At 35.6% G+C, this 23,535-nt stretch overlaps 2 protein-coding genes and 1 non-coding gene across 4 annotated transcripts in view; 2 read left to right on the top strand and 1 right to left on the bottom strand.

Annotated features, from left to right (window-relative positions):
* The window catches only part of LOC113227233 (LHFPL tetraspan subfamily member 3 protein), a 41,864-nt gene extending 34,433 nt beyond the window's left edge, over nucleotides 1-7,431 (top strand). Inside the window, exons 2-4 of the mRNA XM_026460127.1 lie at nucleotides 2,283-2,381; nucleotides 4,089-4,235; nucleotides 6,371-7,431. Of these exons, the coding sequence (XP_026315912.1) occupies nucleotides 2,283-2,381; nucleotides 4,089-4,235; nucleotides 6,371-6,564 (440 nt within the window). The 3' untranslated portion in view covers nucleotides 6,565-7,431. The remainder of the gene's footprint in view (nucleotides 1-2,282; nucleotides 2,382-4,088; nucleotides 4,236-6,370) is intronic.
* A 2,001-nt stretch (nucleotides 7,432-9,432) lies between these two features.
* The window catches only part of LOC113227258 (electron transfer flavoprotein beta subunit lysine methyltransferase-like), a 60,408-nt gene continuing 46,305 nt past the window's right edge, over nucleotides 9,433-23,535 (bottom strand). For both annotated transcript variants that reach the window (XM_026460157.1, XM_026460158.1), the window contains exons 2-5: nucleotides 19,568-19,755; nucleotides 10,521-10,651; nucleotides 10,114-10,301; nucleotides 9,433-9,728 (exon numbers count right to left, since the gene is read on the bottom strand). In XM_026460157.1, coding sequence (XP_026315942.1) covers nucleotides 9,582-9,728; nucleotides 10,114-10,301; nucleotides 10,521-10,651; nucleotides 19,568-19,752 — 651 coding nt within the window. In that variant the 5' untranslated portion in view covers nucleotides 19,753-19,755 and the 3' untranslated portion in view covers nucleotides 9,433-9,581. The remainder of the gene's footprint in view (nucleotides 9,729-10,113; nucleotides 10,302-10,520; nucleotides 10,652-19,567; nucleotides 19,756-23,535) is intronic.
* On the top strand, nucleotides 10,339-10,410 carry Trnaa-ugc. The gene has a single exon. It is a non-coding gene; the product is annotated as a tRNA-Ala (tRNA).

Below are 23,535 nucleotides of genomic sequence, written 5' to 3'. Positions count from 1 at the left end.
ACTCAGATCTTTGACTTTCCTATTGATAATTGCGGTAGTATGAAATTGCGATAAATAATTATTTTCTAGAACAAATCATTAGACCAAAATGATGTGACAAATATATATATATATACATATACAAATAAACACAAATTATAAAATATATAATGTAAAAAAGTTGCCAAGTTCCATTTAATTTCTTTCTGTCAGAAAAATTGTTTCTGATCAATTCTCCTATTTAATTAAAGTACCTAATAAAACTTACTAACATGGCCTTCGGAGCTATCACTCTATACTTATTTCTTTCATGCACAGTCGGTGCCCTCACTTAAGTATCAACTATTTGTATGGCGCTCAGTATTAATAGTGGACACATAAGTGAGGGCCAACTATACCAACAAAATTGAAGTCTTCCCAGTCCTATAACAGTTTTATTTGCAAGCCGATATTATATCTGTTTCCGTCCCTTATTTCGTTGACCACTTTTGTCGTGAAAAGTCTTTGTTTATATGAATAAAAATATGATCTGGCCTATAATTACATTGCAGCTTGTTGGCTACCACCTAGAACAAGCAAGCTGCGGGTAGACTGACAGCCCCTACCAGCATGCAAAAGGAACCCTTAAGGTTGGAATGCGTGGACTTCGCTGATACTGACAATGTCAGGACCCCATACAAATTCCATTTACTACATTAACGTTCAGCTCAAGTATCTTAAATAATTTTTGTGATACGTGGCGCCGATATCTACTTTTATGAATTTCGGATGTTTTTGAGGACCGTCGGACATTGTTAAGCGTCTTTCTCCTAAAGTGGAGATATTCACTGCGATGGTTTTTTGTTGACCGATGATATCGTTTTCTTTTTCGACGTTCCGGTTATTCAGATTTTTGTCATTTGCTTTAGTGTCGATCGACATACGATGACTATAGCGTCTTGATTCCACTTTGTGTTAATAAATGTCACTTTGAAATGGCCAATAAATGATGAGCTCAGTCTGAGGAAGATTACTCTATTTCTTATTTAGATTATTTGAGCAGTGTTATTTGATTTTGATTGTTAATGACGTGGATATATACGTGGATATACTTTTCCTTTCAGATTCGCTAGTGTGTGGTCAAAGTCAAGCCAAAGTCAAAAAATCATTTACGCCATAGGTGAAATAAATTTACACTTGAAAACGTCATTTTTTAAGCCACTGCTCGTTCCTTGTGCTGACTTCCCCGAGAAGATCGAACAAGAAACTCTAGGGGTTGCTCTTTTCAAATCAATTTAAATGCTATGAAATACATTTTAAATCAAATTTGTGTGGAATCTTGGTCCTATACCTTGGCTATTATATCTTTATTTAACACGTAGTCTTCAATTTTGTAACACGACTTTTCAATTAAAATGCTTTTAATGTAAATCTTAAATTTAATGCGCTGGAATCTTATACAAGATATAAAAACGTATACAGTTCCCTATAAAAGAGTCGTTTACCTTTGTTAAACGAAATTGTGTTACCTCGAGTTTGAACTTAGTTCTAAGGTTAATATTATGGATATCTTCTTTCTTAATGAAATTATGTATGTTTTTACGCGCTTACAAAATATTTGAGCAAATGTACTGTGATGCCACAGTCGTGATACCTGTTACTTCAACTTTTCTCTGAGAGAAACCCCGAGAACCTAAACCTAAACAAATAAGAAACTTGAACACTTTTTTAGTATTATAATACTTGGCGTACGTAACAGCATTAGAAAATGTTCTCATTATTATTTTTCGTTTCATTGTATCAATAAATATTTAATTAAACAATTATAGCGTTAATGTATATGTATATTATATGGTGTGGGTAAGAAATTATTTTCCAATGGTAACAATAGAAATATACACTTCGAACTCTTACCTTTCATGAGACAAAGTTGTAACCAATGTGCAGTAAGCACATTGTTAAGGAAACTATTTGATAGATAAATGTTTGTAGTACTTTTTTGATCGCTTCCTCACTGCTGAGGATCGTGACTCCGCGGACTTGTTGTACCTTACTATATACAAGATTAAATATTTATATAATTTTTGCTGTTTCTAAAAATTTTATAATTTTCAATTGTCTTGTTGCTATATCGCTTTGTAAACCGTCACAAATTCTTTAATTTTTCGTTTCAGCAAATTGCTTTTTTATCTCGTTCAAAATTTATACTTTATGTACAAAAAAGTAACGGACATTTTGGTTTTCATTAGTTTTTTAATATTTCTTTTTAGTTTTCGTAGTGTAAATAAACTTTTTTATTAATGACTTCAATTTCTTTCTTACAGCGGTTAGCATGGTGGCCGGTGTAGCAGTCTACCCAGCGGGATGGAACGAGACTGCGGTGCAGGAGACCTGCGGTCCTATGGCCGACCAATATAATATTGGTGAGTGTCATTTTATTAAACGTATAGGATCAAAAGTATTATTTAATTCAAAAGGTAAGACGGTGAAAAAGTAAAACAAGAAAAGACAAATGTTTTACTTTGGTTTTGTGACAACTGGCAGATGAGTCGATTGCAAATACATAGGGCGCACTATAAGTTTCCGGAACTGGCCACTTACATAAACAATATTTAAAAATAATTACAACATATGAAAATGGAACTCTTTGACTGTAGAATACAATTTGTTTTATCTGACTGTCACTTGTTTTTACATTGTGGCGTCATTTCAGAAATTGGTTGTCTACATCACCATGGATTTAACTCGTGAAAATTCCCTAGTGTGATTTTCTACGACTTTAAGTGTAATTTAACAGCTCAGCGGAGCTTCGCTCGGCTTCAAACTGCTTTTGGCGATGAAGCACCATGCAAGACGACTATTTATAGCTGGTTTGCAGAATTCAAACGCGGTCGTGTGAATCTCAGTGACGAATTTCGTGAGGCCACCGCTGTGAACAACAAAAACATCGATGCTGTACGCCGTATGATCAAAACAGACAGGCATGTGACATACCATGACATTCGGGCATCTTTAGGCATAGGCATGAGTCAAATACAGTCAATACTACAAAAACATTTGGGTGTGAAAAAGGTGTGCTCTCGATTTGACTGAGGCTCAAAAAACGGATCGCTTCACTTGGTGCAATGCCATGCTTGCCAGATTCAACGAAGGGGCGTCAAATTCGGCGTGGGACATAGTAACAGGTGACGAAACGCGGATTTATAGTTACGATCCAAAACAAAACAAAGCAGCAATCGAGCGTATAGTTCTTTGGAGATGAGCTGAAACCAACCAAAGTGGCGCGCGTGCAAAGTGCCTTTGCGGATGCGGATGATTCCTTCTTTTTTTAATAAAACTGGACACGTGACTACTGTTGCTTTGGAGAATAGTTGTACCGTGAATAGTGATTGATACACGACCATTTGTTTGCTGGAAGTTATTGACAAACTCCTTAAAAATAGCTGTAAACGCCGTATCATCTTGCACCACGATAATGCCAGTTATCACACGGCCAGACAGATAAATGAATTTTTGAATGGGAACAACGTTGACCTTATGAACCATCCCGCGTATAGTCCTAACCTGGCACCTTGTGACTTAATGAAATAAATAAATTTATTTCCATAAATTACGATTTTCATCACCCGAAGAGGCTGTCGAAGAGTATGAAAAATATGTTTCAGAGATTGTCGCGGAGGATTGGCATAAATGTTTTCAAAATTGGTTTATTCGTATAAAAAAGTGCATTAACGCTAACGGAGAATTATTTGAGAAATTTATAGTATTTTTTTGTTATTAATTCCGGAAACTTGATAGTACTAATAGATTGTACTACGTTGAACTTATTTTTTAATGGTGTTAAGTGACGGCACGAACGAGTCATGCTCCTGAAGAGCTTTATATTGTAAAGGTCTGAGGGGCACTGCCCGTGCCCGTCACTTTGAGCTGTAAGTTGGCAAGTCCCATGTTCCTGTAATTTCACCAGTATCTTACCCTTCAAAGCGGGAACGCAGTAATGCTCACATTCGCTACGAAAGTTACATCGCAACAGCAATAGATGAGGTGACAATATTTCCCTGGAAGAACTATTGCTGCTAATGCTAAATGTGGTATTGCAAAGTTTTAACATTCCAGTTTTTTCGTTTCAGGTCGATGCCATGTCCGCTGGGCGTATCTTCTGGCCATCATCGGTTGCCTGGACGGTATCGTCTTGGCCGCACTAGCTTTCATACTAGCCACGCGACACGTTAGGCTGCAGCCTGACAGTGGGTACCCGCCACCTTCGTTATATAAAGGTACTTTGTCTTTTTTATTCTTCTTGTAGTGCCTTTCTAACTTGTGAAGGTTAGTCAATAATTCTGCATACTGCCCTCGGTCTCGCGTGAGGTCTCTGTTCATTCTTTAATTCTTCAATAATTCAAGCCACGTCTCTTTTATTGTTTATTGGTTATTTTCGTGAATGTAGTTTATGGGATGGCATATTTACTTTAAGCTCTGAGAACCTAACAAAGCTGGTGAACTCTTCATGGGAAATTGTTTACATAATAGTCCTTTTTTGTAAGAAAGTATGGGAAGTTTCTAATAAACATGATAAGGACGTCCCTTTTTGTAATCCATTGCAGACAACCAGACATCTGGTGAAAAAAATAGTTTGAAACTCATTAAACCCGCATGCCATAGTGGGCAGTTGTAATATGTCATGACGAATAACATTCGCTTTTGCGCTTGCACACCGCATCTCGTGTGTCGCACTAATCAGGACGTGACGTGCTCTCATTGTTACGTCATTTTAATTTGTTTGGATTATATTTTGGATTGTGTGAATTCGTAACTGTCGTGTTTGATTTAGTGGTATAATAGTAATTTTGCTAAAAATAAAAATACTTAAGTAAAAAAACTGCCAAGTCGTCGTTCCTTTTTAAAATATATTTACTTTAAAAAGTAACAAGGACTTGGCATTGTTTTTACTTACATAATTTACATACATGTCTAATTTAATTAGAATCTCTTTTATGTGTTCTGTATTTCTCAAAGATACACGGAGACATTTTTTAGACCCGAACGACTAGGTATTTTCTGGTGTGTTAACCTTGTACATATGTTCACTTTCTACTAATTGCGGAAAATTAATCTCATTTTAAATACAAAAGAAAAGTAATATGGAATGTGAAATACCATAAATATTGTAAAAGAGTTACTGCCATTGAATGACTTATTTATAACCAAAACCTTTTCTATAATTAACAGAATATTAAAATTATAAATTCCGCAAAAAAAATGTCACTACAATGACTTCGAATACAGGTTACATAAATTAACACATAAATCAAATTATCCATTGATGTCCTATTGACTCATTCTATGTATTAACACAACTCCACCCAATGTATCCCTCAACGCATACCGGTTGAATAGCCCGCAGTCACACGAGAAACAAGTATCAACTTCATGAATATGCTAACGGGTACACGACACACTTACTTGACGGATTCCGCACGACGACGGCGTGCGCCTTTTTTGCTGATAGCAAGTATGAAGAACATATAAGTAGGCTAGTGTTAGCGCCGTGTAGTGTAATCGTGATAACACGAATGCATCGTCAACCAGTCTTGTTCCGTTTAGTAAACATATTGCCGCTGCTTTAATACCCGTTAACTACAGATGTGTTGTTATGTCTATTTTAGGCCCAGCACCCACTGACGGCTGACTCGGCAGGGAATTTTTAAGTAACGAATAGTAATATACTTTAATGTTATGATTTTATAGTTGAGATTTCAGTTAAAATGATCGTTATTACAAAAAGCTAGAGATACCAGGCCAGCAGCTTCAGGAATGCCTCGGCAGCGTTCAGGATGCTTCGGCAAGTTTCCGAATGTTATTTATCCAAAATTTTCTCCTTCTTGGAATATAGTTTTCTTCTTCGTCTTCAGCAAGATTACCACCATTTTAAAAATATAACTGGTAATAACGTTCCTAGTGAAGAAAAGCTAAACACGAGCACGATGTCGTCGCGACGATGTGCCTAAGGACCTCCATATGCAGACGATTCTTCGTTTCGATGGATCGTCACAATAACCGTATTGGCCCGTCGCTAACGCTCTTGGTGTTCAAGTTAATCGTTAACGACCTAAACATACGCTATCGATTCGAAGACAAATCGTCCTGTACATGGGGGCCATAAGGACACCGCGATATAATTACCGTCAGTGTGCGCTTGCATGCAGGAATGCCGAAGGATCCTCGCCATGCTGTTGCCGTCCCGCCAATCGGCGCCTTCTTGAGCAGCAGTGAAAATCAGATTGTAGATTTTCGGCGATGACAAATCCTTCATTTGAAAAGTCACAAGGCAATTTATAGGTTTATAATAAGTCATCTTCTTTGAAAAACGCCATATTTTTTCGTTTACAGAGTTAATTTTTTCTTATTCCAGGTGAAGTTAATAACGCGTATGTAACCGACGCAACGTCAGTCTCCGGCTCCCGCAAGTCCCTGGCGCTGCAGCCGGTGCTCATCATGCATCCTCACGCTCCACTTGACATGGACACCTACTCCCACTATTCTGGAAGAACTGCAAGGTCAAAGCACGGCATTTATGCCAATACTATGCATAATTACCAATTGTAAGCTCTGTGCTCTTCGACAACATTATAATAGTTACGATTTTTGCAGTTGGTACTTAATTGATTTTTCAGAAGTTGTAGAAGGATGGAATTAACAAAGTAGCTTGCCTTTTTTGCCAATAAATATTTAAAACTGTACATTACCCATTCCTAATTTCATTTTTGCAAATATTATTATTGTATTCACGTACTGTACTTTAAAACCAATTTAATTTAATTGTATTTAACTTTAAACATGTATTATAAATTTTTATTTAAGATTGTTCTATAAATTTACCGTAATCCATTACTTTGTCATTAAAACTTCAAAAATATACATGTAGTAAACAATGTGAAGTACATTTATTAAATTAAGTATTTTTTAATAACATTACCACTTAATGTAACGGCGAAATAATTTATTACAGAAATTAGCTCCTTTTTAATAATTTTTACGCTGACAAATTATTCATTATCATTAGGTACTACCTGATTTTTAATCATTTACGTATTTTAATATTATAAACCATATTCCGTAATTAGTTTTGTAAATAGTTGCTATTTAATGTTTTGTAAACTTACTTAATTTTTATAACTAATGTTTAGTTATATGTATACATTACTTTGATGTATTGTAAAAATGTATGCCGCCCAATTTGTAATAAAAGTAGAACAAAATGAACGTTCAATGTCTAATAAAGGAATGCATTAAGATTAATATTTGTTCCGTAAAGTATAAGAAAACAAACTTGGCGGGTGTCAACAAAATCTTTACGCGCATTAAATTCTAACAAAATGTCTGGGTTCCACAGAATTATATTATAACATAAAGATAAGTGATTGTAAAGCATTACCAACGACTTGTAACAACGAATTATCAGTATGAATTGTGCCTTGATTATTATTTTATATTTAGGATTTAATTGGAAATAAATAATATTTGATACATTAGTTTTGTTTTATTTTAAATTTAATCAGTAAATTACAATTTTTTAAAATACCGGTCTTGGCGTGCGCACTGTCGGGCCCCCAGATAATTTATCTACCTGCACAATGCATTGCAATACTTGCCTGCTCAAAAATTGTGGCTATTGTAAGTGTAGGCATAGTTTTGGCCTATCATAGAAAAAAAGTTAAAGTAAGGGTGAAACATGTCTGTATGTGTTTCGGCTGGTGATTGAATAATAATATAGTAATTGTACGATGATCCCTTTAGGAATAAAAATTGAAATCGAAAGTTTTGTGCTTCTCTATACAAAACGTTTGTATGGGAACTTTTATTATTGTCCCTACGATCTATAGAATATATGTAAATATGTTGGGAGTTCTTTATCTTCTATCATCGAATAGCAACAGACAAGAATTTAGTTCTTATTATCTTAAAAATACGATAAACTTTAAAGAATCCTTATTAAAAGAAAATAATGCAGTTAGTATTATTAATTTAAGATTCCATGTATTTCCAAACGATATTGTTAAAGCCTTTAAGTCTATAGACATAAAAAATACTGTTGACCTTGACGGTCTTTCAGTCAAAGCAATTAGTTCTATAGTTGATTGTATTGCGCCTTACTTAGCCTTTTTTTTGTGTATTTAATAAATGTGTTGATGGTGGTGTTTCCTGACCTCATGAAGCAAAGTAAAGTTATTCCACTTTTCAAATTTGGTAGTATGTCAGATCCCACCAATTTCAGATTTATTTCAATACTACCAACACTTACTAAAATCTTTGAAAAAATGATTCTAAATCAGATGTGTGCACATTTTTATAGTAATAACTTAATGTCTCCTAAATAATTTGGTTTCACTCGGAGTCGCTCTACAACCGACGCTGGTGTTGAGTTGATGAAACATATATTTGTTGCATCGGAAGACTCACATGACGCTCTTGGTGTATTCTGTGACCCTTCCAAGGCTTTTGATTGTGTCAAGAAACTTCTCCATTATGGTGTGGTGGGATGTGACCTTGACCTTCTTAAATCGTATTTGAGTGGTAGAGTTCAGATGGTCGATGTTAACGGTACGAGATCATCAAGGTCTGCAATAAGCATGGGTGTCCCTCAAGGTTCAATTCTATGTCCATTTTTGTTTTTAGTTTATATTAATGACTTACCTAGACTCATGGAGGGTTTAAAACATGAGATAGTATTGTTTGCTGGTGATACTTCATTATTATTTAAAGTTATAGGCACCAATATTCCTATGACGATGTGAACAATACTATATCTAAAGTAGTTGATTGGTTTGCTGTTAATAACCTGCTTCTTAATGAGAAAAAAGCAAATTGTGTGAAATATACATTACCCAATGTTAGAGAGACGGTTACAAACATTGTAGTTAGAAACGAAAAATTGAATCTTGTGGATACAGTTGTATTTCTATATGCTAAATTGCAATGGGGTCCACATATAGTAGTAATCAAAACGGCTCAGCTCTGCACAGCAGTGTACGCGATTAAAAAAATACGGAAACTTTCAGACGTCGAAACCGCTAGATTAGTTTACTTCAGCTACTTACACAGTCTAATGGCAGACGACGTTTTGCTTTTTGGGGTAATGCCGCCGATATCAATAGAATCTTTGTCCTGCAGAAACGTGCGGTTAGAGCAATTTACAATCTGAGCCCCAGAGTATACATATATTGAGAGATAAGTTTAAGGAAATTAATATTCTCATACTAGCGTCATAGTACATCTATGAAAATGTAATTTATGTTAAGAGGAATAGTAATTTCTTTATGAAAAATAGTGACAGACATAACATTAATTCGAGGAATAAAAATAAACTAGCTGTTCTTGATAGTCGTCTTCACAAGGTGACAAATTCATTTAAGGGGCAATGTATACTCTTCTATAACAAGATTCCGGTAGATATACAAAATTTGCCATTCACGAGGTTTAAAACTATAGTGAAACAAAAACTTTAAAGGTTTTATACAACTTCTGCGTACTTGCTGCTTACCTATGAAATAAAGATTATTTTGATTTTGAGTTTGATTTTTAGAAAAATCTCAAAAGTTTGACGTTGAACTTGGCTGTATTTTTCAACTGTTAACCATCCATAGCGTGGTATCACTGAATCCTCGATTCTCTAAACAACTGTCTTCAGGTAGTTTATATGTAGCCAGGAGTGAGATATGTTGGTGGTGCTTGGCGGTAAGCCCGTGGCGTCCTGGATCGCCGATTAACACCTGGAAAGGTCATTGTAAATATTACTATACTCCGTGAAATGATTAGAGACAGGTCGGCAAAATTAGGATGATTAACACATAATAGAAATTTATAAATCATTGATAAATCAATGCTGGGCTCAATGCACTAACAAATATTATTATTGTCATCTTGAGGTTGTATAGACTCTTAAGTATAAGTATTGTTCGCGTCCCACCAATGGACACGGTTCTTGTAAAGAGGAAAGGGCTAAAACGTAGAAGCGGCAATAAAATGCACTGTTTTTCCGAATAAGTATCGACTACAAACAATTTCATGCCCCTTATTATTAATGTAACTTTTCATTTTATTCTGTACACTAACTAGATCGTAAAGTTAAACAACACCAACATAATGTTAACTTACTGCCTTTCCTTCAGAAGCTAGTCTCCTAAGCCATTGGAATAAGAAATTGGCAAATTCCTCGTCGTAAAACATATCGCCGACTAGAATTGTATCAAAATCTATATTATTATTTCCAATGATATTATTTGTACTTGTTTTTACACTCGCTTCATTTAATTTAGCATTTATTTGAGTAGCTGTAACGGCATCTGAAACGAAACGGTAATTTGGTTCAACTCTCCAATAGGGGATGTAGCTCAGTGGTAGAGCGTTCGCTTTGCATGTGAAAGGCCCCGGGTTCGATCCCCGGCATCTCCAGCTTTTTGCCAATGCCTTTAAAAATTACAATTATTCTTGCAAATATAATGTTTAATTTAATGTAAATTATATTTATTTCTTTAAAATAACAGATATAGAATATAACTTACAAGAGTCGATGTCATTAGCTAAAACTCTCTTGGCACACATTTTCGCCGCTGCTATTGCCCCAGCTCCACAACCACAGCCTAAGTCGAGAATTTGACGATTTTTTACTATTTCTCCATTATCTAAAATGTATCTGAAATGTAGGAAAACTAAAATTTTTATTCTTCTATTTTCATTTATTAATAAAGAAATACAAGTAACGACATCTGTGCTACCGTAGAACATTTTAACATTTTAATTCAAACAACGCCATCTCTAGAAATAAAATAAAAGTACGTAGTTAATAACTTGTTCAGCAGACGAATTAAGAGAAGTATTTATTAAGAGAAACCACAGATGGCGCCCCATATCATTTAAAACTTTTTGCATTATCTAATTTCTGTGAATAAACGTGCAGAATATTAAAATTGCTTGTAAATTGTTTAATTAACATCAGTTTCTAATAGAGATACGAATTAGGTTCATTTTAAGGCCAAGGGGGAAACCCAACGCGAATTCAAAGAATACAGAGCAGTTTTGTTTTATTTGACCAGTAAATTATCGTGCCGTTAGCGTGAAATGTCAGGCTCGTTGAAAAATTAGAGTACTGACATGGTTCTGTGAAAATGATGAATGAAGTCTTAGTGGAAGTGTGGAAATGTTGCGTGTTTGCCAAATTTTAATTTTAGTTTTCTTATGATTGATAATAAATAACCGAACTAAAATAAATACATTTTTCCGTCCGTCTATAAATTAACACTAACATACCTAATTCTTATTAATTGCGTACGATGTGATATATTAAAATCTGTGTTAGAAAACACTACAACTTAAGTAGGTGTAGATTATAGTGCAAAAATGATTTATAAATACAATAATATAATATATATGATCATAATTACAATAATTTTGATAATTCAAACGTTTCCTATAAATTCTCATCCATGACGTTGTATACCTTGTGCCAGTTTTAAGTTTTTTGGGGAAATTAAAATGTGTCATGCTGTGTCAGAAAGTCCACTGGCAAATGTAAGAGAGAAAAATAAAACAAAAGAGCGACAGAAATTATATATAAGTACAAAAAAAGGATACAGACGAAACGATATTGTATGATCTTACATGTGAACTATACCTATGTGTACGTGCGGCGCACTATAGGTTTCCGGAATGAATAAGAAAAAAATACTAAAAATAGTCAGAAATGAATTTATTGTTTCTCAAAATATTCTCCGTTAGCGTTAATGCATTTTTCATACGAATGAACCAATTTTCAAAACATTTATGCCACTCCTCCGTGACAATCTCTGAAACATATTTTTCATACGCTTCGACTGCCACTTCAGGTGATGAAAATCGCGTAACTGGTTCTTAATTTTTGGAAATAAATAAAAGTCACAAGGTGCCAGGTCGAGACTGTATGCGGGATGGCTCATAAGGTCAACGTTGTTCACCTTCAAAAATTCATTTGTCTGTCTGGCCGTGTGAGAACTGGCATTTTCGTGGTGCAAGATGATACGGCGGCGTTTACGGTTATTTTTAAGGAGTTTGTCAATAACTTCCGGCAAGCAAATGGTCGTGTACTAATCACTATTAACGGTACAACGATTCCCCCAAGCAACAGTAGCCACGTGTCCAGTTTTACTAAAAAAAAAAGCAATCATCCGCTCATAGGCACTTTGCACGCGCGCCACTTTGGTCAGTTTCGGCTCATCTCGAAAGATCCATACGCTCGACTGCTGCTTTGTTTTGGGTTCGTAACTATAAATAATTTAACCAATCTAATATATTCATTTACTACATTGTTGTGTATCTGGAGTGTCTGAAGAAGTTTCGAAGGGAAACAATTCTTTTTCCGACGTGATAGAGTTAACTAAAAATTTACGCTTTGCCCCTTTATTCCACGATGCCCCCCGCTCCCCGATCTTATGAAAATTGCATATCCGAAGTTTATAAACACGTCTCTAATACGTATAGGGGTCGGAATGCGGAATCAATACACCTTCTCATGATGGTACACCGTGTCCAGCAGTTGGACCTATTTATGTTATCAGTTATAATTCATCAAGAGTTCATCCACTGTAAACGTTCCCACGGAATTACATAATATTCAAGCCAATAAGCAAAGTGGCACTAAATCAGAAAAGCGGTGTGAGTGTTGTCATCTCCGTTCCAAGAATTTCCAGCCTTCCTAGTAAAACAATGTGAAAGTGGGGGTGAACAGTTGGGGTGAGGGTTACACTAGAATCGATGCTGTTCCGAGAAATAATAAAACAGCAGCCTAAGCAGCCATCTGAGAACGATATGTTTGTTTGGTTTGTTATTGATTTTACAATAAAGATGACTCTACAAAAGCATGTACAATACTGGTTCGAACCAGTATTGTACATGTCGAGTACATTCCCTTATTCCTTATGAACTTTAGAGCGTTTGCCACAGGATACACCCAGGTCGGCTGCACATTTACTACAGTTTTATAAGCTGATATACTTTGAATATTTTATGATTATATTAATTTTAACCAATGACATTGTTATAAAATTTCATTACCATGCTGGTTATCGAGAATTAAGACTATCGGTAACTATGGGCAACTGGGGTGAGGTTAGAAGCCAAACCATTTCACCTACAGTGAGTAACGATTCAAGGTCGTTACTCTATCGACCGATGACCGTCTGTGGCCTTGAGGAGGGTGCACTACCCCTAACTGGGGTTATGTTTGTATACGTAGAGTTCCTTTACGTCTATGTGTGTCTACAGACATTTTTTTCTATGGCCTTTGTGGTTGCCTTATGGAATGAATAGCATCACACAGTTCTTTCTTAGGTTATCGTACAAAAGAGTTTAGGTGTCAGCAAATTTAAATGTGATTGGATGAATTTTTAGCGGCTTTCAAATGGTATTTCGTAGACAAAATCACACCAGGTTACTTAGTCTTGTAGAATTCAAAAGAGTTTTTCCTTTTATTAACTCCTCCAACTGTCTAGACAAATTGTTTCCAGGAATAATTTTTTACAGTTGTAGTCTACCGTCGGAGCATAATGCCATTGCTTTCTTAATCTCTTGCTTTTTTAACTCCCAACACAGAAAGAGGGGATTTATAAGTTTTAACCCTTAGTTTGTGCATCTGTCCATATGTTCGTCTGTGGCAGTGAAACTTCCAGCGGATGGACGGATCTCAAACAGGTTGTTTTTAACAGAAGGCAAATTTAATCGGAATAGTTTTTAGTTTGATGTACATTTAGGAAATGAAATTATTTTTCCGGATTTAAATCGCGTAGGTCCGTGACCATGGGACCTGTAAAGAACTCGAAACGTCGGTTTTATTAGAAAAAACACCCGCGAAAACCTAAGAATGTTGATGTACATTTGTTCAGCTGTTTAAAGATCTTTGCCCAGTTACCTTAGTGTAGGGATCATCGGTAGGTGCGCATTATCGATCCCGGATCCCTCCCACTAGAGCGCCCGAGATGGCCACTGTGGGGTTTTAGCCGGTATAACTACTCCTTTGCCCTCGCGACGATTTAGGGAATCACAGTCATAAAACGAACATTTATTTTTCTTCCACTTGTCATATCGACTTGAAGTTTCCTATGCTATGAATATCCGATGACATTATAATACTATGACTTGAACTGATGCTGCAATCAGGACAGTCTGCTGACTAAGCAACTCTTGAACTACTGTATTTGGGCTCATTAAGTAACTAGCGCCACAGTCAATTATGCCACAACCGCAGAAATGATGGCACAAAATTTGTAGTCTTTATATTATTTTTTTTCTGTTGTTTTGTCTTATTTTATGTTGTGTTTTGTATTTTTTATTTTGTTTATTAATTCTATTTATATTATTTTGCTTATCTAAGTGTTATCTATACTTTTTGTTTTTTTTTTTTTTTACCTATGCATTGTGACCTTGCAATAAATGTATATTCTATTATATTCTAAATTGGTCCAAACGTATTGTTGTTAGGTTACAAATGGTGTCACCGTTGAGTTTTTAAGGTACCTACACTGTTTTGTATCAGGGATTTAAAAAAATAATAATTTGTGTTACTAAAACCGTCATCTCAGATATAGGTAAAGGAATTCTCGTAGATATATGAAAATCACATTTAATTTTTTTTAAGTAATTTTGTGGCCACAGTTAAATAGACGGCGCGCCTTCCATTTAGAAAACTGGATAGCCTTAACTAACGAAGTTTTAAATAAATATTTACGCTCTTTAACGGTATTAAAATAAATAAATAACTCCCTTTCAATTTCCAACCTATATATTTTTTATACGTTTAATAAACCTGGTGACTATTGTACAAGTCTACCGCAAAGCTACCTAATCAATCACAAATTGGAGTGTGGACCAAGGCCATAACGTGAGTAAGAGGCCAAGGTTTCGACCTCGGGAAGGTCTTCAACCCCCTATTACGTAATGTTGTGAAAAGATTGTTTTGATAACAACGCGAAAGTTGTACATTGATTGTATGATGTAATGAAATTGAAAGTAAAAAACATTTTCATATATGTCATGAAAAATACACTGATATAATATATTAATACACAAGAGGATATACCTGTATCTATCACAATGAGGTGGTAAAAAAATATGTCAACTTTAAATCCAAATAGGTATATCTGTATTTCATAGTCAAAGAAAAGAAATAGCCAAAATATTCGACACTAGTATATTATTCATTCGTAAAGCAGATTTCATTCAGAAGAATTAGCTAGAATCTGTAGGGGCTGCTCATTGTAAATAGATATTTGTTTACGTTTAGTATTTACTTACAAAAAACTACGTTTATTTACAAATGTCGTAGATAGTAGCAATTTGAGATCGAAGTACACAGATGCTACACAATAACGTGCCTATTTATCTATTTAGATTTCTGTGATAATAACCTTTTGTATATTTCTTTCACGATAGCGTTAAGCCCCGTAAATTACAAATTTTAAATACCAACAGGTATCTTATTATATTTAGATGAGTACCTTGACCATTAAATGAAATTGTGACTTTGTGAAGGCAACAGTCAAGAACAGCCAGATTATTTTTGTTTCTCGTATTTGTGGCATCATTACTATTTTCCATGAAAAAAATATTATTTCTCTTAACACAATTTACATATTGCATAAATGTAGTGTCACGCCAGTATAATTTGTGTTCTTGAAACTTTTTTTTATGTTTCCAAGCGACGGGACGAACAAGCAAGTGCGCCTGGTGCTAAGCGACCGCCTGTTCGTAGCAGTTGCAGTGCCATCCAGAGCTTTAAATCGCAATGATCTGAGGGGTACAGCCACTGCGCCCGACACCCTAAGTCATAAGTTGCCAAGTCTCATGTGCCTATCATTTCACCAGCGCCCTTACACTTCCAAACCGGAACGCAGTAATGCTCACATTACTGGTAGAAGTCTGCCACCTTACATTAAACGTGCAAGGTGGCAGACTTCTCTGGACGACCTCTTTCACAAGGAGCTCTACTGCTACTAAACCATCTCTTAGAGAAACTGGCCCAGTTTGTAAATTGTCTTAATAGCACGCGTCGGTAGAATAAAGACCACGTTACTTAGTCATCATATTTGGAAGGCAATAAACCAAATTAATCTTTGAGGGCACAGCCATAGACTCCAATCTCATTAAAATAAATCACAATTCGATATCACCGGTAAAAAAACCAAAGACCACCCTCTTATTAATCCCTGATATTTATTTACCTATTGATAGAGAATAAAGTAGAAGGCATAATAGACGTTTGCCTAACACACAATAGTGTAAATTACATTACACTCAGTGTTCACATGATATTGGTGGCATATAACAAGGTCAGTAGCTCGCAAAATGGCGAACTGTTTCAGTATGTTATAGGCCGCCTTATTTAAAAAGAACTTGCCAGTTTTAATATTGCCTCTCGCTGCAGAAATAGCAAGCGTAATTTCTACTTAAAACCTAACCTTCTAATTAATAACTCGATCTTTAAACAATAATTTGAGTAACTTTATGAAGTGTAAACCTTTCAATCAAAGCCTTCCAAAACTTGATGACTCATCCTTTTTGGTTTCGTTCCCGAATTTTCGGTAATATCCCAAAGGATAGTTAAATCTTTCATTCCCTGGAATCCGTATTATGACTCATCCTACTGAAACACATTCTTTTGGTGAATCACCGCCTTGCCTCCCTTTCTAACAAGTTACAAAATTATGGTATCTCTTTTCTTTGATAAATAATGAACTCGATGAGGATGTCCTGAATGGTGTGACTCATGTTGTTTGTCTCTCTCTTTCTTGTTGGAAAATGTATATACATTTTGTTGTTGTCTGTTTTAAATGATAAGATAATATTTTGTTTAGAATGGGTTTTCTAAATAGTGATTTCCCTATTTTTGCATGATGTTGGGTTTTTCCAAAATTTTTGGGTTTTTTCCCAAAAATTTGAAGTGGTTTTTTATTTGGCTTTGGAACTGTAACTGTACTGTTGCGCACGGATCTCAACTAAGACGAAGATTTATGTCATAATTGGCCAATCCGGACACTGACCGAATGCAGCTTGCGGATTCAAACAATGAAGATGGCCATTCACGCTCTTCAAAGGTGTGTACATACATTCTTTAAAGGCGTGCAGTTGATAATTAAACTTTCTCCCACATGTAGGTTCCTTAACAATGTTTTGTGTTGAATCTAGTGTAAAATGCAAAGTATGTTTAACTTTAAAATTGGGTTGTGTTATTTTGTACGATTCTGGAAAAAATATACGTTTGCGATGTTAACAAAGCGTATACTATTTATTCATTCTTCAAGTCCTTTGTGCATGGGTTTCTTTAATGAGAGACTTGACGTTTACTGAATTGCTCGTTTTTGATTAAGTAAAGATAATGGTGCCTTAAAGGATGACCAGCTCCTTGTGAAAGAGTTCGTCCAGGAAAGTACTGCCACCTTACCTATTTCTGCAGTCTAGCAGTAATGTAAGGGTTTTGAAGGGTAAGGGTGCTGGTGAAATTACAGGCACATGGGACTTTTCAAGTTATGTCTCCTGGGTAACAGGCATAGAGGCAGTGCCCCTCAGATCTATGCGATTTAAAGCTCTGAGTGGCACTACCTGCTATGGACAGGCATGTCGTTCACCAGCAGGTGCACGACTTGTTGGTCCCGTCGCTTGGTATAAAAAAAAACATCATTAATTTGTTGTTGTTAATTACAAAAGAATCAAGAATTTGGTAACAAAAAATGGTATGAATATGTGCAGACTAAGATAACGGGTTTTTTGACTGATTCTGTTTCAGCACTCACTAAACATGGCAACATAATTTTTCAAAGTGTAAATTTATGTAAATAGTTGTCAGTTTTGTTATCTCTACTTAAAAAAACAGCTATAGTTATACTCGGCAATAGCACAGTCGGCCGGTCAAGGAATCAGGTTCAACAATCTGCGACCAATACGTTTCGCTACTGAGCAGTACCGCTTTTTGCATTTGTACAAGAAATAACAAGGTTATTATTATTATAAGTGATAATCTTAAATAACCACAAAGTTCCTAACATCTATTAACGTTAATACAGGATAACACTTAAGTTTTCCTCTACTGTACATAATACAACTTTATCAAAGTGTTATTTATTCGAAGCGCAAACCTAAGGTCAGTTAGTGGGTTTTCGAAGATTGCAGTTTCCTGTTTACATATTAATGTTTAGGAAAACAACTAATTCAATCGTTAAATGGTAGCTAAATAGTTTTATGTGTATAATCGCCATTGTTTGGTGGTCATTTTATTTCTTTATCTGTATTGTAGTACGTGAACGTGTAGTAGTAAGTGAACGGAATAATAGCTTCTTTACATCAAGTATATAACCAGAAATAGAGACGAAATGTAAATTAATTTGTTTGAAAACTATTCTGCTGAATCAACGGTGACAACTGCGTTCCGATTGGCCAGCCCGAGTTCAAAACACTTGACAGGTGTCGTCAATTGTTTCACTTCAAATTATCCAGTTTAACTAGAGCTTTATAATGGACGAAAATTGAAAAATTATATATTTAATAACCGATGAAATGTGATTCCGTTTGTTTTGTTGGTTTTCCCACACCACCGAATGGAATTGTTAGAGATATTATCTTTATTACAATAAATACAGATTTTTTTGGAATATACGGAGACGTACACACAGGTCAGTTGCTGGCGCTGTACTATTTCAGCTTTCTAATTTGTGATTTCAGCGGAAACGAGAGTTGATATTTAAAAGTGATATAAGGCCCATTTGCCAGATGACTTGCCAATGATGGATAGCCCTTATTTCGTCTCTATTTCTGGTTACATACTCGATGCTTCTTTATAACTGGTCTTTTTGTAGTATAATATTTTAGGATGGTCAAAGAATTTAAACAAGGTATTTAGTTAAATTGTTATACGGGTTTTTACAACAGGGTTAATCACCGTTTTTTCACTACGCGGACAGGGTATTTGAATTTACGTATTCAACAAATTTGCAAAGGTTCGCTTAGGCGTCATTTTAATCTTTTTTTAAATTCAGCACACGATGACAAAATGATTTAACTATTTTATAAATATAGCGATACATTTAAGATTTTTCCGTTGGTAATTTCACAAAGCCAATAAATAGTATCTTTAAGAATTTTAACTTTATTATTTAAAAAAACCCACCTCAAAAGTTTGCTTATTGGATTTTTTATTGGAATTACATCTATTGGCCAAGTTTTATTTAAGTCGGTTAACGGAAAGTGCGTTCCAAAAAAAAGAATCATCAAAATCGGTCCACAATTACCGGAGTAATCGCGCTTACGCGATTCACACACAAAAAAATACAGTGGAATTGACAACCTCCTCGTTTTTTGAAGGAGGTTATTAAAAATTGGTTATTAAACGTTACAAGCAAGAGACGTGAAAAATAAATTAAGTGTAAATGGTTTAAACAAACTAAATGCGTCTGCACACGCAATTAAAGAGACAATCAATCATACTATTAGTACGCGCGTCGTAGACGTGCCTACATACAGCGGTGGCGTCGTTCATTTGAGGGCGCACTAGGAACATGAAATGTCTATAACTAAGATTGTATTATACTACCTTGCTGTAGCCTGTCCGCCCGGCCAATAGAAGCCCCAAAAAGGATCCTTAAAAGGCAGCTGGTCTTCAGTAGCATTCCAGAGAGGGCACTCGGGGGTGATGAGTCGGAGGATCAGTTCGGGGGTGAGATGGCGGCGAGAAGGGCGGGTATGTCGCAAGACCATGGAGGTTAGGTCTTTTAGCATTGTCTGAAAGAAAAGAAATCGGTGTCATCATCAGTTCTCGTAGGATTCCATGTTTGTTGTTCAAGTAGACGTCACAAGTAGGGTTCACAACCTGCAACTGACTTTAGTAGCTTTTAAAGTTACGTGTAAAATTTTTGTCTGAAAAAAATACGCAAATACACCCACGCCACATTGAATTACATAAACCACATATTTATGTACACGATAATAGCTATACATGTACCAATTTATATAACATACATATAATGCCTAACGTCAGAGTACAGCGTCGATCATGGTTGATAATTGACAAGAATTGTATCGTTGTTTACCTATAACAAATTGTTGTACGTGCATTTTCTACGTCAATGTTAGAAAAACAAGTTAGGCGTAGATATCACCTACACGTTTAATAGAGATACGAGGGCAGCAGCAGCAGAGGCAGGCCGCACTAGGTTTACTTTAGAATAAAACAGAGGTGCGTTTACATACTAGACTCGAGGCACAGTCTACCAGTACATTTAATTAAAAATAGCTTTGAATTACATTTATCCTAACAAACCAGAACCGGGTGCAAACAAAGCGGAGGCATAAGAAACAGACTGTACACTACAGTTCTCCACCAGATACCCTCCAGTCTACTTGTGCTCCGCTCTAAAATTGAAAATGAAAGCTGATTATGAACAACGCCCGGTGTTACACGTCAAGCGGAGCATTGAGCTTGGTCGCTAAACGGATGGAACCGCAGACACAGCCTCGGCGAAACGGCAGGAATTACAAAGATCTTTTTTCTGGATGCGGTAGCAGTGTACGCAATAACTAGGAAGATGGAGCCTAATTTCTTAACCAACCAGGTGACGATGATGGGCCACGGTGGATTCTCAGAGTATCTGAACCGCTTCAGGTGTAAAGAGAGTCCATCGTGCTCTTGCGAGCCTAACGCAAAAGAGACTGTCCCACACATTGTAGTAGAGTAATGCACAACGCACACACGCACACAGAGTGCCCAATACATGCAATCGAGCTTTATAATCTAGAGCAAATAATGGATTCCAAGATGACGGTCGAAAACATTAGCACAATAATGAATAGTAAACAAAGAAACGAATTTAAGCACTATTGTAAAATTGTAGTAAGTAAGGTAATTAAGCGAAATAATACAGAAATGTAAAATTATGTTAGCAAAATATATGACATATTTTAGTGTAACGTAATAATTAGATAACCAAAGAAAATTAGAATTGTATAATATAGTTCGTAAGAAATAGAAAGTAGTAAAACCTGTAGAAATAGAAATTGTAAGTGGAAGGAAGAAAACAATTGTATAATATGATAGAAAAAGAACCGAGCGTAGTCAAAAGAAGATATACGAAAAGGTACCAATTATTGACCTACCCATCATCCCTGACAAATATACATGTAAAATATAAAAAAAATATTATAGTAGTTAGAAGATAGGCGGGAAACCCACCCGTTATCGTAAGAAAGGTAAAATGAAAGAAAAATACTGTATGAGGGATAAAAGTGCGAAAGGCAAACAGAGAGAACTGGCATGAAAGAGTGGAAAGTAGTAACGTCTCCGATCACTTTGGAGGTGTACGTATAAAAGAAAGAAAAAAGTCCACTTGTGCTTTCGCTACTTGCATCAGTGTTTCGGGTTTTCATACTCTCGCTTATGTTTGTTATTGTTTACATGGCCGTTTTTAGGAGATTGTCAATCTTGTAGAGCTATACGCCGCGGTTGACACTTTACCAAGATGTGTGTCATTATCCTCTAACATTTATCCATCGTCTTCCATTAATAATTAATGACTTATACACTTACACTATATCTAGGTAGATATGTAGTTATACTACATCTAGGTAGATATATAAGAAAATATATAAGACTAATAACCCAGTTTTTATATCTTCATATTTCTGGTTCATATTCACCTTACCACCTCCGGTGGCTAGAGGGCTGGCAACTACTTCCATCAAAGAACAAAAGCTAAACCTGCCTAAGCAACCACCCAAAGGGTAAGACACAAGATCCCAGAGCGCAGCGCGAGATCGGATTTGTATCTGTAACTCGAAAACTTTTCTGCTATTTAGATAAACTAACTGAAAATAATGAACTAAATAAATGAACTATGTATTTCCTTTGTATATAAATACTTTTTATTTAGATAAACAAAACCCCAATTTATCTATACGTGACGAGTCATCCAAACACAAATTCAAAGCACTTTACCCGCAACACCTACTCTCGTTACAAAAATCTGTCTAATTGGTGAAATTTTAATATTAATATTAGTTTTCATATCCCTATGTACTCTTTTTCGCAGCCTTTCTAAATATACATTTTTTACTTTGACTTATTACACCAAAACATATTCACAATCATTATTTTCCCTTACAGTTACACTTATATGTATATTCAAATGCGCACATGCACGTAAATATTGAATAGGTTACTTTGGATGCGCTATTCACACTTTATTACATTTATTATTTTAATGAACAATTTTCCTCCTAGTCGTTTATTAGATCTTTCATTTCAAATAACTTCTAGATTTAATATCTCTCGTTGGTTCTGACTAAAAACTAGCGCCTTAGAGAACTTAGGCGTATGCTGAGTCAGCGCCATTTCACTGCTATGACAAAAATGTTTTATTTCCTGTTGTATTCAATCTGTATCTGTGTCATACTAGTGAATAAAGTGTTTATCTATCTATTTATCTATCTATGAATTTTAGTTCTAGGGACATTATTACAAGAATGATAACGGAAGAAAACTTAATGGAAGACTGGGACAATCTTTCCATCTTGCCATGGCCCTGTTAACAATGTTGACAATCGGACTGAATTTTGGGAGATGCATTTCATGGATGCTTAAGATTCTTTCAAGCTTGCACTTTCCTGGTTTCCTATAATTTTATGAGTTTTTTCATAATCCCAGTTTTTACTTCTATTATTTCCAAGGCGTGAAGGCTCCCTCGATATCGTCAGCGGGAAAGCAAATATTTAAAATTCAATAAAAATTCCATACCTTCGTACGTTGTTACAAAAAGGCCTTTATCATCTAACACACTTATTGACAAAGGCCAAGCCTCTATGGCTAAAAATAAAACAAGGCACACATGTTAATTCGAGGTGATTGCGCTAGACAATCTCTCACACATGGTTACACGTCACACTTTGTTATGATGTCAAAGACTCTTGCGCAGTGTAGACTGATTGATTGAGATTCTCATCATAGGCTTGTTGAAGGAAAAGTTTGTGAGAAAAAATGTTATTACATACCTACATCAAAACCTAACGAGATATGGTGATATATTCTATATTCTAGAGACCCTTCGTTAACCTTGTTTGTAGTTATTTTTTTGTCTTTTCGTCATCTAGGTCATTTCACTCAGTCCTAAATAAGTGAATGAAAGGTAAACATATCGAAGGCACCACGCAATAAACGTGCGCGAAAAATAAAAAGAGCATTAGTGGATAACTGTAATCTACCCGGCTATTGCCAATGTCAGTAACTTAAGAATACTTTTATTATGATGGTTGTTGTTACCCCGACTAAAGAAAAAAAAAATAAAAAATAAAAACTTCAATAACTCTGCCTTTGAAAAATGAGGCGAAAACGATTTTTTTAACGTGTACACAATCATAGCCCCGCACTAGGGAAACCCTGTATCGCGGGTGCCATGGACACACACATAGGCAACCACAAATTACACCCAAACTCACGAGAGAAGTAAATATAGGCATTACAAATATTTCTGCAGGCCCGTGAATCGAACTTGGGACCTCTGCGTGGGAGTC

Source organism: Hyposmocoma kahamanoa, unplaced genomic scaffold, assembly GCF_003589595.1.
Source record: "Hyposmocoma kahamanoa isolate Upper Pololo Valley unplaced genomic scaffold, ASM358959v1 204, whole genome shotgun sequence".
In the NCBI taxonomy this organism is placed as follows: Eukaryota; Metazoa; Arthropoda; class Insecta; order Lepidoptera; family Cosmopterigidae; genus Hyposmocoma; species Hyposmocoma kahamanoa.
The sequence above is the reverse complement of the archived record's forward strand: the minus strand, read 5'-3'. Positions and strand labels throughout refer to the sequence as shown.